At 42.4% G+C, this 18,043-nt stretch overlaps 1 protein-coding gene across 2 annotated transcripts in view; it reads right to left on the reverse strand.

Annotated features, from left to right (window-relative positions):
- Positions 1–507: 507 nt before the first annotated feature.
- The window catches only part of LOC132780227 (serine protease hepsin), a 46,148-nt gene continuing 28,612 nt past the window's right edge, over positions 508–18,043 (reverse strand). Inside the window, exons 7-13 of one of the 2 annotated variants that reach the window (XR_010908821.1) lie at positions 17,570–17,610; positions 15,466–15,631; positions 14,651–14,723; positions 12,680–12,775; positions 8,697–8,839; positions 7,663–7,827; positions 508–4,643 (exon numbers count right to left, since the gene is read on the reverse strand). Coding sequence is in view for 1 of the 2 variants with exons in the window: in XM_060783815.2 (XP_060639798.2) it covers positions 4,605–4,643; positions 7,663–7,827; positions 8,697–8,839; positions 12,680–12,775; positions 14,533–14,723; positions 15,466–15,631; positions 17,570–17,610 (841 nt within the window). In the remaining variant the exon portion in view is untranslated. Of the gene's footprint in view, positions 4,644–7,662; positions 7,828–8,696; positions 8,840–12,679; positions 12,776–14,532; positions 14,724–15,465; positions 15,632–17,569; positions 17,611–18,043 lie in introns of both variants that reach the window. The other variant, XM_060783815.2, reaches the window with a different exon arrangement.

The following is an 18,043-nucleotide window of genomic DNA, read 5'->3' on the forward strand; positions in this document are numbered from 1 at the left end:
ACCCTGACCGGACCGCCTTCCACTTGGAAACCAATGTCCTAACTGTGGGAGAACATGCGGATCAAGAATAGGGCTCTGCAGCCACCTACGGACCCACCACCAAGACACTACACTTGGAGAACCATCATCCTCGGGCTACAAGGGATTGCCTAAGTAAGTAAGCAAATAAGCATAAGTACAATGAGATATTAAAAGACTCCATGTGAAAGTCAAAGCACGTACTGCTTATGTAACATTTGGTTATATTAGTCCATGTAAGTAACAGGATTCCAATTAATGTTCTTTTAGTAAGCTGACTTGTGCCAAGTTCATTCTGTCCACTATTGTTAACTTGCAGCAACTCTCCAGAATTTCAAGGTGTTACCATCCAAGAGCCCTTGGTATTCCCTGATAATTTCCCTTAATTTCTCAAAACAGATAAATTAGACCTGCTCTGTGGCACTGCTCTTGTAGTGAAACACCCCTTCTTCCAGCAACGCAATAGTGGACACCTTTGAAAACTCCATCTATAATCAAAACAAGTTTAATTTATTGAAATCATCAAAATTATGCAAATATATACAATCTGAGTGCACTGATCCATGGTCACATAAGACAGCAGAGAGCCAATACAGTAATCTATTTACACAACAAAGTGACATAATAAAAGGAATGTTCTGGGGTGCTTCCTAACCCCAGGTAGATATTGACCGCTGCCATATCTGGGGGGAAAGGAACATTTAGTATGTTTGGTCAGCAAACATCAAACATATCTGATTAGTCCAGCCAAGAACACATGACTTTTTCAGGAAATCAATAGGTGGAAAAGTTTGTGCAAGTGTACATAAATATGCTTTAGGACAATCTAAATGGTTGTTCATATGGTTGGGATTTGCAAAAACATCTACTTATATCTGCCTTGTCTTCATATATATTTCCAGTCTACCATTTCACTCTGAATAGTGCTTCACAGATGGGGGAACTGCCTTGTAAAATTCCGATGGCACCTCAATATACTCCTACCCTGAGGCATAATGAAAAATTTAAATGGGGGGTTAGATTCGGTATTTAAAAACTCTAAAATCATAACAGTAAATAAAAACAGAGGAGCTCCAGACAAGAAATAATCAAGGATACCTAATCACCTCTCAATAAAGGATGTCCCCAGGCAGTATGAAGTCACACCTTGAAAACTTCTGGGTCATTAAATGCTAATCAAGGTGATCAATTGAAACATTCACACCTATGTTGTTGTAGGATGTGTGAGGATGCTTGCCACAGATGCAGGCAAAACGTCCGGAGATAATGCTTCTAGAACAGTAGTTCTCAACCTGGGGTCCCCAAATGTTTTTGGCCTTCAACTCCCAGAAATCCTAACAGCTGGTAAACTGGCTAGGATTTCTGGGAGTTGTAGGCCAAAAACATCTGGGGACCCACAGGTTGAGAACCACTGGTCTAGAACATGGCCATATAGCCCGAAAAACCTATAACAACCCAGTACAGTGGTTCTCAACCTGTGGGTCCCCAGGTGTTTACCAGCTGTTAGGATTTCTGGGATTTGAAGTCCAAAACATCTGGGGACCCATAGGTTGAGAACCACTGACCCAGTGATTCCAGCCATGAAAGCTTTTGACAATACATATTCACACCTACCTCCCAACAGACAAGAGTTCTTTCTCCCACTCTGCACATTCCACAGATATATAAACCCCATTTTCCTAGTTTCCAACAGACCTCATAACCTCTGAGGATGCCTGCTATAGATGCAGGTGAAACGTCAGGAGAGAATGCTCCTGGAACATGTCCATACGGTCCAAAAAACTTACAGCAACCCAGTGATTCGAGCCATGAAATCCTTCAACAACAGTACATATTTATCTACTCATATTTGCATGTTTTTGGACTGCTAGGTTGGCAGGAACTGGAGCTGACAGTTGGGAGCTCACCCCATCTCACAGGTATGAACTGCAAACCTTCAGGTCAGGAGTTCAGCCAAGTTCAGGTTGGCACCTCCAGAAGCCAGAAATGAAAGGAGAAGCCTCTGCCTTTGTTTGTGTTTGTGCGTCTCATTGTATATGATTGTACAGACATTGAATGTTTGTCTTTGTATGTAAACGCTGAGAGCAGAAACGCTGTAATCTGCTCTGAGTCCCCTAGGGGAGAAGGGCGGAGTATAAATAAAGTGTATTATTACTCCCCATCCCCATCTTAGATTGGGGCATCTGACGATTTGATCTGAGTTGTTGCTCCCTTTTTCAGACTTGAAGACAACACACAAACAACAGCTCCTGAACGCACAAGTCATAGCAGCACACAAGCAAAACTCCTGAAGGCTCCATTGAAACACTAAAAGATTAAAAATAATCCCCACCCAATGAACTTAAAATACTATGGTTGAATGAAAAGTAATGCTTCCACCTTCGTTACTTGGATTTGGATGGGAATATTTTAATAAATCAAATGCAGAAATAACCCTTAGGATGTGCTCTTTAACTACCACTATTTACTTTTCCACATAATCACCAGACAATTGGATACATTCCTGCCAACGATGAACAAGTTTTCTGAAGCCGTCACGGAAGAAGTCTTTGCGTTTTCATTTCAGGCATCAGCATTCTGGGTATCCATCGTGCACAGATCTTCCGATAGCCAAGCAAAGCATTAATGTGACCCACACGTTCTTGTGAAATGCCTATTATGCTTGAAATTTGGGGTGACACCTACTGCTGTCAAGAATTCAATTACTGCACGTCGCATGGACCGGCCGTCTGTGCAGGGTTCCATACTTTGCATTTTAACAACATAACCGTTCAATGCCAAGGCTTCCCACCAAAATGGAACTGTAGAGGAGAGTCTACTGTACAAGCTAGTACCTGCCGCATACCGGTACTACCATCTGTTGAGAAGTTACTAAAGTGGAGGCATTACTTTTTATTCAACCCTCGTAGTAGCTATCCTAGAGGTAAGATTAAACAGGTACATGTAAATAACTTATCACATCTCCTTCTGCTTCATTTTGCCTATTCAGAGGAAAACACGATCCTAACAATTATTGGGTGTGTTGTCGGAGGCTTTCATGGCCAGAATAACTGGGTTGCTGTTAGTTTTCCGAGCTGTATGGCCATGGCCAAGAAGCTAGTTGGGATGGCAAGAGGATTTTTGGAATTCTACCCCCAAAATGTAGTGTTTCCAAGCTCTGGAAATGTATCTATAGGAATAATCTCCCCTGACCATTGCCTTTCGACCCACCAGAATCAAAAGCGGAACACTTTGGAGCATGGATCCAACATTAGTTCCAACAGGATCCACTTTTATTTGTCACTGTAGGCTCAAACAGTTCCATCACATGGTGTTCTAGATCTATTTCCTAACAAGCATCCTTAACATACTTCATGATTTCCTTTTCCAACTGTTATCCTCTCCAGATTGTGAATCTCTTCCTTTAGGCCATTACTCATGATATGAAATACCTTATTCTATTCTCTATCTCTACCTCTTTTTTAAAAAACACCTACACAAAAAAGGGTGCAGAGAAAAAAGGATGGAGAGGCCACTTCAGCAGCCTCCCTTAGTTTAGTGCCAATTATCTTCTTACAGCCAATCATCTACAGATAGAGCCCTCAGTAGCGCAATGGGTTAAACTCTTGTGCCAGCAGGACTGAAGACCAACAGGTCAGAGGTTCGAATCTGGGGAGAGCGTGGATGAGCTCCCTCTGTCAGCTCCAGCTCCCCATGCAGGGACATGAGAGAAGCCTCCCACTAGGATGGTAAAACATCAAAACATCCGGGGATCCCCTGAGCAACACCTTTGCAGATGGCCAATTCTCTCACACCAGAAGCGACTTGCAGTTTCTCAAGTCATTCCTGACATGAAAAAAAATCTACAGATATTTGGAAAATGAGACCCAGTAGTCATAAACCCTGAAAACAAATCTTTGGGTGATGAGAATCACTTTTGTGAGGGTTTCCTTCTTTTCTTAGAAGGATTGTCAAGAGTTTCTGGGAATGTATACATTAATCTAATCTGAGGATGCCTGCCATAGATGCAGGCAAAATGTCAGGAGAGAATGCTTCTAGAACATGGCCACACAGCCTGAAAAACCTACAACAACCCAGCTTCCAATCTGTGTCTTCACTTTCAAAAAGGGAACTGCAATGGCGTATTTTTATAACCCAATATTTTTCAGAACCTTAATTCCAAGTGCACTTGTCATGCAATCTGAGAGTGAGCTAGACCAATCTTTGCATCCACAACAGCCTCATATTAACCAACCCAAAGTGTCCTGAGATGCAGGGTGGAAATTCATTCATAGTTGAGCAGTTAAAGGATGAGAAGCACCATTCGTGAGACACAAATACAGCAGCAGAAGTTTCCTATCAGTAGAGTGAGAGATACTGCAAAGGCTGGCAAAGCACAATGACTGCCAGTTGGCAAGGTCTCCCTTGGTTCATTTCTGTAACACTGAGCCAGTCCAAAGTACAGTCCAACAGGTGCCTGTGTTTGTTCCCTTGCAAATGTTGTTTTCTCTGGTTTGGCTTTTTTTTTTCTTTTTAAAGCAGCAACATCTCACTGAAAGGGAAGGAGGCTGGAGCAGCCGTGGCTCATTGTCACACTTTCTGTGGCTTCAGTACTGGATCACCATCCCGCTGGAGTGGGAGTGAGACTGCAGGAAGAAAACAAGAGATGGATAGCTTGAGAATTCTCTCATTGGCCACAGAATTCGGTTGAGAGGATGGAAGAGAATGAATGGCACTGAGAAAGAGGGTTACCAATCGCCATTATGCCCTTCCACCACAATGTACTAATTCAGTGTTTCTCAACCTTCCTCATGCTGCAACCCCTAAATACAGTTCCTCATGTTGTGGTGACCTCCAACCATAAAATTATTTTCGTTGCTACTTCATATGTCATCAGTTGGGGACCAACTGCTGCTCTGAGCCAGAGTGAAGAGAGAGGTGGCCACCGGGTCTCCTGTGCTATGCTAATAACATAATATAGCATAATTTAATATAAGATATTGTATATACATATATTATTTATAATATTATAACGTAATGCAATATAATACTACTAATAATATATAATTATATATTTATATTACATGTAATATTACTATAATATTACAATATAATGGTAAAGTACAATATAATAATATTTAATACTGATATTGTACTATGCTAATAATATAATATATAATATATTGCATGTATGTGTATGTATGTATGTGTGTGTGTATGTGTGTGCATGCATATATATATATATATATATGCCGCCCTTCTCACCCTGAAGGGGACTTAGAGCATCTTACAAGATATCTATCTATCTATCTATCTATCTATCTATCTATCTATCTATCTATCTATCTTGTAAGACGCTCTAAGTCCCCTTCAGGGTGAGAAGGGCGGCATATAAATGTTGTAAATAAATAAATAAATAAATAACTGTAATTTTGCTACTGTTATGAATCGTAATGTAAATATCTGATATGCAGGATGTATTTTCATTCACTGGACCAAATTTTGCACTTATACCCGATACGCCAAAATTTGAATGCTGGTGGGGTTGGGGGAGAATTGATTTTGTCATTTGGGAGTTGTGGTTGCTGGGATTTATAGTTCACCTACAATCAAAGAGCATTCTGAACTCCACCAATGATGGAAATGAACCAAACTTGGCACACAGGACTCTCATGACTAACAACAGAAAACACTAGAAGGGTTTGGTGGGCATTGACCTTGAGTTTGGGAGTTGTAGTTCACCTACATCCAGAGAGCACTGTGGACTCAAACAATGATGGATCTGACCAAACTTAGCACGAATATGCAATCTGTCCAAATGTGAACACTGGTGGAGTTTGGGGAAAATAGATCTTGATATTTGGGAGTTGTAGTTGCTGGTATTTATAGTTCACCTACAATCAAAGAGCATTCTGAACCTCATCAACAATAGAATTGGGTCAGACGTCCCATACAGAACCCACATAACCAACAGAAAATACTGTGTTTTCTGATGGTCTTTGGCTACCCCTCTGACACCCCCTCGCAATCTCCCCCCCCCCCCCGAGTCCCAACTCCCAGGTTGAGAAATGCTGTATTACTTATTAATTATTATTTACAGTATTTATATCCCACCCTTCTCAACCCTGAAAGGGACTCAGGGCAGCCTTTCAAAGGCAATAATTTGATTTCATATACACAACAGACATAAAATAAACATATACATCAAAAAGTGAATTTAAAATCCTATAAAGATTAAAACACATTATTAAAATCACGCAATCTGAGATTGTAGTCAAAAAATCATTCCAATTGTCACTGCACATTTTCCATCATCACTTATTGCACTGCACTATTCGCCAAAGGCTTGGTCCCAAAGCCATGTTTTCAATGCTTTCCGATGTCAGGAAGGAGGAAGCTGACATGATTTTGCTGGGGAGGGAGTTCCATAACCAAGGGGCCACTACTGAGAAGGCACTGTCTCTCATCCCCACCAGCCATGCGAAAGGGTAGCAGGGCTTCCCCAGATGATCTTAACCTCTAAGTTGGTTCATAGAGGGAGGTGTGTTCGGACAGATAAGTTGTGCCAAAACCATTTAGGGCTTTTTAGGCTAAAGCCAGAATTTTGAATTGTGCTCGGTAGCAGATGGGCAGCCACCAAACAGCTTTCAAACTAGACCGCAGCTTGGAAAAGTTACTTTTTCAGACTACAGCTTCCAGAACCCATGCTAGATTATACAGTCCGAAAGCTGTAGTTCAAAATGGCAATATTTTAAAGATCAGGGATGGAGTCCTTCTAATCAGTGGCTCCAGGGAAAATTAAAACAGTGGGCTCCATAGAGCCTTTCAGGGGTATTGTGTGTATTTTGAATGGCAGATAACTTGAGCCATCAAGAGCTGTCAACTAATGCTATTTCCCTTTCAAATGGATTGATGTCAGGGCAAAACACGGCAGTAACAGTTATCATAAGAGTTGCAACAACCAGAACAATCTGTTAAATAGATAACATACAGAAGTTAACAGATCATTCGTATTCAGGGAAATATACTATACAGCCACATACTACACAGTGTCAGGTAATACCCTGGTCAGAGACTAGGCTCTTTATCATAAGAGGAGCTCCCAGTGGCACAGTGGGTTAAACCCCTGTGCCAGCAGGACTGTTGACCGAAAAGTTGGCAGTTCAAATCCTGGGAGCAGGGAGCTCCCATCTGTCAGCTCCAGCTTCTCATGCGAGGACATGAGAGAAACCTCCCAGAGGGTGGTAAAATCTGGGTGTCCCCTGGGCAACGTCCTTGCAGATGGCCAATTCTCTCACATCTGAAGTGACTTGCAGTTTCTCAAATTGCTCCTGATATGAAAAAAAAACCCATAAAGCATCACCACTAAACATGGCAATCAAATTCTCAAAGTCAGGGATGTATGCATCTGCCCAGAGCCACCCAATCTCCCCCAGCCATGTCTGTTTTGTTTCCTGAACACTAGCCAAAAACCTGCCCATGAGATAAAGTGACCAATCATCCTCCCATGTCAGCCATTTTCCTTACCTGATTAAATGAGCCCAGGTCCACAAAAGTCAATACCAGTATATATTTACTCATGGAAAAGGTACCACGTGGTTTCCTTGCTGGAACTGAGCTACACAGCTCCCCTTTTAGAAAAAACCATACCTACATTCCCTTTACCTTCATGGCATGGATGATCCAGCCTTGGAAGTCATTGACCTTGGTGTAAACACCGGGCTTATTGGGCAGGGCACATCCTGTACCCCAGCTCACAATGCCACAGAGCCGCCAACGTGAACTTTGGGAGATGCTATCTTCACACACAAAAGGTCCGCCACTGTCACCCTGTCACATGAAAAAAAGGAGAAGTTTCAGTCTCCCCTAGTGCCACTGTCTCCTCTAGACCAGCCCAACTATTTATTTATTTACCACACTTTTATCCCACACTTTTCAGTCCACAGACGACTCAAGGCGGCATACAGACTGGCAACAATTAGATGCCGAACACACATAACTACATCATTTAAAACAGGTTAAATCACATAATAAAATTCATATAAAAACAATTTTAAATTATAAAAATCAATGATTTCTGGATATTAAATCCGTAATCATTTGCATTGGTAAGCCATTCTATATTCCTCACATAACTGAGTTTGTCTGGTTACAATGAGGTTCCAAAAGCTTGCTCAAAGAGCCAAGTTTTCACTTTTTTCCTAAAAGTCAGGAGAGAGGGGGTCGATCTAATATCCTCAGGGAGGGAGATCCACAGCTGAGGGGCCACCACTGAGAAGGCCCTGTCTCTTGTCCCTGCCAAGTGCGTCTGTGAGGCAGGCGGGATCGAGAGCAGGGCCTCCCCAGATGATCTTAAATTCTTGGAAGGTTCGTAAGGGGAGACACGTTCGGATAGGTAAGTTGGGCTGGAACTGTTTAGGGCTTTATAGGCTAAAGCCAGCACTTTCAATTGTGCCCAGTAGCAAACTGGCAGCCAGTGGAGCTGGCACAACAGCAGAGTTGGATGCTCCCTGAGCGCTGCTCCTGTTAGTAGCCTGGCTGCCACCCACTGGATCATTTGAAGCTTCCAAACAGTTTTCAAAGACAACCCCACATAGAGCACATTGCAGTAGTCTATATGGGATGTAACCAGAGTGTGGACTACCGTGGCCAAGTCAGACTTCCCAAGGTACAGGCACTATGGCAGTCATACCACCCACCTGGCAGGCATCTGTGCCCCCAGCAGCAAAGCCAGCACAGAACATCCGTGGCCTGATCTGATTGTTGTAGTACTCAGGACTGTTGCAGACACTGCTACTAATGATGGGCACACTGGCCTCTTGCAGCACATCCGACTGTTGGCCTGTGTAAGAGGAAAGACTGGGGATTATAAGAAGTTCTAACAGGTCTATTAATCCAACAGGTTCAGAACTGCAAGAACAGGCTGAAGATAAATTGAGATGATTTAATAAGTAAATAATCAAGCAAACAAATAGGGATACCCATCCCCCAGAGGTTTAGCAAGTAATCCAAGGCATGGGACCTATTTTGTGAGCTCAAATTCATCACTCTGGAGAGCTCCTGAGGCTCACCACTCCACTGACATCAGAGTCACCAGACACCAGCTATTTCACCTATTCTGTCATTAAAAAAAACTTGAAGTCGAGAAGCATCAAGAATAGATTTGTGTAAGTTAGCTTTAGCTTCAGGTTTTGTACTAAAAACTATAGTAATATGTGACAGAGCTCAAAGATAACAAGATCATACATTGAACAAGACAATACATTGAACAAGATCATAATGATACATTTTTACAAAAGAGCTTAGGCAATGTGTAACATCATTGCTTTTTTCTATGTAACAACTTATGTTTCATCTTCCTTCTTCCAAAAACTTGAAATGAAATGGGGAAATCTTTGGCCATTTCAGCATTAAGAGATTTTTTAAGTAAACCATCTAGAAAGCAACATGCTATTAACTCAGGCATGGGCAAATTTTGGCCCTCCAGGTGTTTTGGACTTCAACTCCCACAATTCCTAACAGCCAATACCTGTACTATTGACTATTATAAAGTCTTTGACTGTGTAGATCATAATAAATTGTGGCAAGTTCTTGGTGGTATGGGCATACCAAGCCACCTTCTCTCTCTCCTGAGGAATCTGTACAAGGACCAAGTAGCAACAGTAAGAACTGACCATGGAACAACAGACTGGTTCGAGATTGGGAAAGGCGTATGGCAGGGTTGTATACTCTCCCCCAACCTATTCAACTTGTATGCAGAACACATCATGTGATGTGCGGGGCTTGATGAATGCAAGGCAACAGTCTTGGACAGCAATAGCTCCCAAAGTGACCCATTTAAGTTGGAATCAGGTGTAAAACAGGAATGTGTTATTGTCCCAACCTTATTCTCCATCTTCATTGCTATGATTCTGCACCCTGATAGTGGGAAGCTTCCCACCTGAGTGGAAATCATCTATCAGACAGATGGCAAGCTATTTAACCTCAGCAGACCGAAAGCCAAAACCAAGGTCACAACAACATGTTATAGAACTCTAATATGCTGATTGATAATGTGATCTGTGCTTGTTCAGAAGAACACCCATAAGCCACTCTAAATGACTTTGCAGAAGCATATGAAAATCTTGGCCTCTCACTGAACATAGAGTAAACAGCTCTTTCAATAGACACCAGCCAATCCCTCTGCAGTGCCAGAAATACAGCTTAATGGTGTAATATTAGAAAATGATGACCACTTCCACTACCTTGGCTTCACAAAAACCAGCATTGACACTGAAATACAACATTGTCTGAGCTCTGCGAGTGCAGAACTCTTCTGAATGAAGCAGAAAGTGTTTGAGTATCAGGACATTTGTAGGAAGACCAAGGTGCTTGTTTATAAAGCTATTGTCCTCCCAACCCTATTATATGCCTTAGAAACATGGACCATCTATAGATGTCACACTCAACTCCTAGGATGATTCTATCAGCGTTGCCTCCAAAAAAATTCTGTAAATCTCTTGGGAAGACAGACGGACAAATGTCAGCATTCTGGAAGAAGCAAAGACCACCAGCATTGAAGCAATGCTCCTACACCATCAACTCCTCCACTAGACTGGCCACGCTATCTGAATACCTGATCACTGTCTCTGAAAGCAGTTACTCTACTCTACTCCCAACTGAAGAACAGAAAATGGAAGGTTGGTTGACAAGAAAAGAGATTTAAAGATGGGCTTACAGCCAACCTAAAAAACTGTGGCACAGACACTGAGAACTGGGAAGCCCTGAACTTTGAGCTCTCTAGCTGGAGGTCAGCCATTGCCAACAATGCTGTGGAATTCAAAGAGGCACAAATGTAGGGCAAAAGAGAGAAATGTGTCAAGAGGAATGTGGATCTAGCCAACCCTGACCAGGACAACCTGGAAACCAATGTCCTCACTGTGGAAGAACATGTGGGTCAAGAATAGGTCTCCACAGTCACCTACAGACTCACCACAAAGACCTTATGCTTGGAAGGCCATCCTACTTGGACACGAGTGATAGTTGATGATGACTAACTGAATAGTATGAACACATTCAATAACATTAATGAGTAACATGATTAACAATAATGTTCCAAGCTCTGGTAAATTTATGCCTAGACTAAAATTGAGTTTGGAGGCCTTTCGTTCCTAAGCTTCCATTTTTTTTTAAACTGGCTGGATCCCAGAGTTTAACAAGGGGAGTCGATTCCACATGCCTAAACTCTTCCCTCTCTTGCAGCTTTTCCTGTGTTATCCAGCAGTGGCTCCCTACTGCCAATCCAAGATGGTTCATGGCAGAAAAAATAGGCATACTATTTCATTCCATACACATGTGCTGATCAGACTGGCAGTAGAATATTACTTCAGCACAAGCTGAGAGGACAAGCTCTTCAATTGCCTGTGTACAGGCAGGCCACATGACATTGAATTTTCTCCTTTAGCACTTTGTCACTACGTCTTAGCAATCATCTCTCTCTCTGCCTTACTTTAACTTGAGAGATCAGCCCTCTCAGGTGGCGAGAGCTCTCCCATCACCTAATACTAGAAACTATTAGCAGGAAACAACAAGGACTGAATATGGGATTTTCTGGAAATGATGGTCCATCTCCACAAAAACTGTAGGATCTTCACTTAGCAGGAAATAGGAGCTTATCATAGTATATCATGGGAGTCAAGAGCTGTGTTCATTTTTCCAAAGGATTACAACTCTCAAAACTCAGTAACCTTACCAAAGTGGCGCTCCATGCAGTCATGCCGTCCACATGACCTTGGAGGTATCTACGGACAACACTAGCTCTTTGGCTTAGAAATATGGATGAGCACCAACCCTCAGATTCAGACATGGCTGGACTTAATGCCAGGGGAAAACCTTTACCTTTATCTACCATAGCCCAAGATAAATGTAGGGGACTTCAGGCTAACATTCAACAAGCTGGGCTACTTTCGGCAACGTATTTGAATAATAAGTATGCTACCCTTCTTCAAAGCTGAGAGTGAATTCCACAAGAATCATCTGTGATTAAGAAAATTATGAAATATTTGAATACCATTCATGCTCGTGAGCAACATAATGCCAGGTCCAGCATGCTCAAAGGGAATGCTGCAACTAGAACTTGTACTACCCCCCCCCCCCCCGCCATGCCTGCAACTTGAAATGTACATATTACATGGATGAATACATGGATTGTGGGATGGACAGAGGCAGACTGACAGACACATTTATGCGCAGAAAAATATACCAGAGCTGGTCACTGATAATAATAAAGTGAACTTGAACTATACAAAAACAAGCCAAACATTGCAACCTACATACATTGGAAAACAATAATCAAACCTTGCATGTATTGTTTTGCTTTCTTATTGTTCTGGCCACAAATTAGATCTAAAATAATGAAGGTTACTCATACCCAACCTCCTGTCTTGTAGTACTGTTTAGAGCTCCCTTTGCATATTTTGGTAAGCTTGACCCAAATAAGCCAACTTTGCTTTTAGGAATGCAAAATTATCTTTATAATTACTATTTGAAGAAAGATGTCTGGGTCTTTTGCGTGAATTGAACCACTCAGGAAAAATTCTGTATTCGCACAACTAGACTGTGGAACACACCTAGTCCCAATCATTATAGTTAGCAAGACTTGCTGACATATTTCATGTGTAAGTAAACAGCAGCTAGTGCTTACCATAATACTGTGTGTTGCCCCAGCCAGTAACAGTACAGCTCTTACCATCGACCAGAGGTTGTCCCAGTGCTGGAAGGCAAACAGGCTGGATAAATTCTGTGGAAAGATAATATTGCCATCAGAGCAACTATTCTCTGTTCCTTAGTCTCTAGGTTGCTCACATATCACTGGAGGCTATCAAATTAGAAAAGGCTAATAACAGTGAGACAGCTATCAGGGAGGAGCCCCCGGTGGCATAGTGGGTTAAACCCCTGTGCCAGCAGGACTGAAGACCAACAGGTCACAGGTTTGAATCCGGGGAGAGGCGGATGAGCTCCCTCTATCAGCTCCAGCTCCTCATGCGGGGACATGAGAGAAGCCTCCCACAAGGATGATAAAAACATCAAATCATCCTGGCGTCCCCTGGGCAACGTCCTTGCAGACGGCCAATTCTCTCACACCAGAAGCGACTTGCAGTTTCTCAAGTTGCTCCTGACATGACAAAAAAATAGCTATCAGGGAGAGCCTCCAGTGGTACAATAGGTTAAACCCTTGTGCCGGCAGATCTGCTGACTGACAAGTCAGCAGTTCAAATCCGGGGAGAGCGGGTTGAGCTCCCTCTGTCAGCTCCAGCTCCAGCTCCCTATGCAGGGACATGAGAGAAGCCTCCCACAAGGATGGTAAACATCAAAACATCCGGGCATCACCTCGGCAACATCCTTGCAGATGGTCAATTCTCTCACACCAAAAGCAACTTGCAGTTTCTCAATGTAAGTTTTTTTTTTCTGACATGAAGAAAAGCTATCAGGGGAGGCAAAATGTAGCTATTTTACTCTATTATTATTGTTATTATTACATTTACATTATTTATTATTTTACTCTATTATTATTATTACATTTATTATTTTACTCAATTATTACTGTTATTATAGGAGCCCCGGGTGGCGCAATGGGTTAAATCCTTGTGCCAGTAGGACTGAAGACCGAAAGCTCGGAGGTTCGAATCTGGGGAGAACGCGGATGAGCTTTCTCTGTCAGCTCTGGCTCCCCATGTGGGGACATGAGAGAAGCCTCCCTCAAGGATGGTAAAACATCAAAACATCCAGGTGTCCCTTGGGCAACATCCTTGAAGATGGTCAATTCTCTCACACCAGAAGCAATTTGCTGTTTCTAAAGTCGCTCCTGACACACACACACAAAAGCTATCAGTGGAGGCAGAATGAGATTGTTGTCCTCAAATAAAAATTATGCCACCCTACATGAAATGTTTTTTTTCAATATCCTAATTCTATTTCTGCAAAAAGGGTGACAATGGAAAGAATTCACTTTTATAACTTATACTTGTCATATTCATGTTCCCTTTGTAAATTTGACTGCCCAACATTTTTGGATGCTGAAACTATATTTCTAAGTTCTCAACTGAAGTTTTTAAAGTAACATCAATACTAGAAATGTAAAGACCAAAATATATATTGGGGGCATATTTCTTATGGGGGTAATGCCCATCTCCTCCACCATATTTACACCCCTAACAACTGTGGAAAAAGGAAGTTTAGCAGTTTCAATTTGCATTTTATCTATCTGGAAAGTGATTCCGATTAGAGCAAAAGGGAGAAGACAATAAGGTAACAGTGACAATGGTGAACGAGGTGAGTCTACTTAGAGAGGGCAATTTGTTTCTCCAGATCTACAACTTGAAAAAGTACCTTTTTGAACTTCTAAATTTCTTGTTTGGACCATAATTTCTAGATCAGAACAAGGTCATTTGTCCAAGCTCTTGCCAAATTTGGAGGCAGCCCTGAGCTTACAGGTTTTCTTGACAATTCTCCCAGGCCTTCCCCCATTGTCTTCAATGACGCCAACAATCTTCTCACCATTGAAGGAAAGGGGTGCCGCCAAGTGCATCAGGGCAATGTCGTTGCTGTTTTCCTCACTGTTGGGATCCTGGAAGGGGTGGTAGCCACCGTGGTACACAATGCTCGTCACACCCACCTGCAGCCCCTTAGCAGAGGACTGGGAAACAGCGCCCACAAAGACCCGCCACCGGCTCACCACTCGATTCCTCCTGCAGAGAGATGGGACAACTCAAAATGGTATTGTGGCAGAACAGCCGGGGTCAACCCTGTCCCTAGGCATAATGAAGCAGCTGTTGCAGGCAGCATGGCAGAAAGGTATTGGAGAGACAGAAAAAGATATTTAAAGATGGGCTCAAGGCCAACCTTAAAAATTGTGTCATAGACACTGATAACTGGGAAGTTCTGGCCCTTGGGCGCTCTAGCTGGAGGTCAGCTGTGACCAGCAGTGCTGTGGAATTTAAAGAGGCATGAATTGAGAGCAAGAGTGAGAAAGATGTCAAGAGGAAGGCACTTCAAGCCAACCCCAAACAGAACCGCCTTCCACCTGGAAACTGATGCCCTCACTGCGGGAGAACATAGAGGTCAAGAATAGGGTTCCAAAGTCACCTACGGACCCACCGCCAGGACAACGAACTTGGAGGACAAACTTTCTCAGACAATGAGGGATCACCTAAGTAAGCAAGTAAGCAAGTAAGTAAGTACATTTCAAGTGTTAGTGCTGTTGGGCACCATTTTTATACTTTGAGTTGGGCAACAAAATATCTTGAGACAATCCTAGGGTCAGTTGTACAACACATAATAGTTTTAACAACCACCTGAAGGGAAGAAGAAAGGAGGCGAATAAATCATCTTGGATCTGGATTTCTTACTTCCTGGCAGTCCTCACATTATTTCTCAGAATAGCCTATAAGTTGTATTGCCTGGGGCACACAGCATTTGACTGGTACTTACTCTGGAAAGCAGTGCGCTGCTGTGATAACCCATTCGGAAGAGATGACAGAGCCACCACAAAGATGCGTCCCATCGTAGCGGAGACTGACTTGCCATGGCCATTTCCCCAAGCTGGCATCTTGGCCTCCCACAATCCTGTCCATAGACAATTTTCGCCGTCCACAATCTACAAAAAGTAAGTTAGACATTTGTTCTGCAAGAAACAAATCTGGGACAGAAATGTTCCAAAGTTTCAATGATGTCTCTAAAATCTTGGTAGCTTCCCAATGTCTTTCCAAAACAATCATGTGATCATGTTGTTGCACATATGTCCACAAACACAGTTCCACATCCTTACACTGTCTAGAAGCTGTTACGCCCTAGGGAGGGAGGAGGAGGTGGTTAACCATAGAAAAGCAGCTAGATTGTTTTGGGGGGAAGAAACGGAGGCATACTTTCAAATACAATCATCTGCCTTTTCCTTCACTCAGCATCTTAGGGCATGCAAATCTTCATGTCTGAATTGCCGAAAGTAGAGGGAGATGTTGGAGTGAAGTGTGAGGGCAAGTGAACTGTCCCCTAATGTAAACTGAATGCATGTGTGGATATGAATTACACATGAATTATCCCCAGTGGTGCAGTGGGTTAAACTGCTGAGCTGCTGAACTTGATGACCGAAAGGTTAGCGGTTCGAATCCGAGCAGGGTGAGCTCCCACTATTAGCCCCAGCATCTGCCAACATTGCAGTTCGAAAACATGTAAATGTGAGTAGATCAATAGGTACCACTACTGCGGGAAGGTAACAGTACTCCATGCAGTCATGCTGGCCACATGACCTTGGAGGTGTCTACAGACAACGCCAGCTCTTTGGCTTAGAAATGGAGATGAACAACACCACACCCCAGAGTTGGACACGATTAGAGTTAATGTCAAGGGGAAACCTTTACCTTTTCCAATATCAGTAACAGGATGCCAGTAACTAGGCAAAATTTAAATGTGGCTACCTGATTTTGACAAGCTAGGTGCCCAACTTAAGAGAGGGCAGTCCTCTGCTTGAGCAGTTGTTAGCAAAGGCAGCTTTTAGCTACGGTCTCAGCCAAAAAGTTCCCTTGGGCTTTTGTCTAAATCTTAAGGAGTTACCAAATCTGTTACGCCCTAGGGAGGGAGGAGGAGGTGGTTCACCATGGGAAAGCAGCTAGATTGTTTTGTGGGGCAGAATGGAGGCATTCCATTCTGCCCCACAAGGTGCTGAGTCTATTTGGGAGGATTCTAGTTCAATAACTAACTCCTTCAAAGATCAGAACAAAAATCCAGAATGAATTCATCATCTCACCAACATGGAAGCCACCAGCCAACATTAATTGTTAGATTACATCGGCTTTTTGGAAGTGTCTTTCCTTTGATGGGCTGTTCAATCTATGCCCAGTTTAAATATAAATACTGTAAGAAGGAATAGCAAAGCCTTTGAAGGTATTAATCTACTAATAGCATCTGGGGCCCTTTAATATTACACAATTATAGTGCTGGTTTCATTTCATCTGCTATGGTCACATCCTATGGAATCTCTCAATGTGCAGGAAGGATATTTAAAACTGTCCATCAGAGAGCTCTAGTGTCTGCCCAAACTACAAATCTGAGGATACCATAAGATGCCAAAGTGGACTATAGTGATAAAACTGCTTAATGAAATTTTGTAAGCTGGCCCGGGTCCCTATGGGAGATGGCGGCGGGGTATATATAAATAAAGTTGTATTATTATTGTATTATTAATGTAAAAAAGTCCCTGGACAGCATACACACAGAGGTGACTGGACTGGGCATTTTTTTCCAGTGTAGACTGCAAATTGATTGAGATTATACTCCTATAACCTAAATCAGGTTCAAGATATTTGGGATATTTAGGTTATTTAGGGTATTCATAAAGGTTGCACATGCAACCTTTATGAATATCTGAAGCCCCTCTTCTCTTCTTTTGTACTTTTGCACCTATTTTTTACTTCATTGATCAGTCCCCATGCCAGATGCAGTTGGTAGAAGCACTGCTATAGGACAAAGAAAAGAGATATGGGGATGGCAAAACCAAAACTTGCACTTAGGCCCATCAGGGACTTTCAGGTGCCCATACCTTGACAGAGTGTGGCCAGGAAGCGGCCTGTTGGACACTCACTGTAAAAAGACAAAAAAGAGAATATTTAGTGGGACAGAAAGGCAACAACATCAAGGATGTATGGATTCCAAATTCCTTACCAATCAAGTTTTCTATTGGACAGAGAATTCACATTTCCAAACATAACAGCTTTTTATTTTGTATTTTCACCTTTAATCATTCAACATCTCACTTTCTTCCATACAGGCATGCCAGATAGTATAAATGGAATTCAGGCTCTAGTGGAACCTATAACTAGTTCATTTCAGCAGTGGGTCTTAAACACTTGTAAACCATATTCAAAGACCAGAATGGAACTATACAGAATACAGTGTTCCCTCACTTATTGAGGGTGTTACGTTCCAGGACCACATGCGAAAAGTGAAAATCTGTGAAGTAGAAGAGCTACACACACACACACACACACATCACATATTCTGAGGGTGAGGCAGA

Source organism: Anolis sagrei, chromosome Y (genome assembly GCF_037176765.1).
Source record: "Anolis sagrei isolate rAnoSag1 chromosome Y, rAnoSag1.mat, whole genome shotgun sequence".
NCBI classification, from domain to species: Eukaryota; Metazoa; Chordata; class Lepidosauria; order Squamata; family Dactyloidae; genus Anolis; species Anolis sagrei.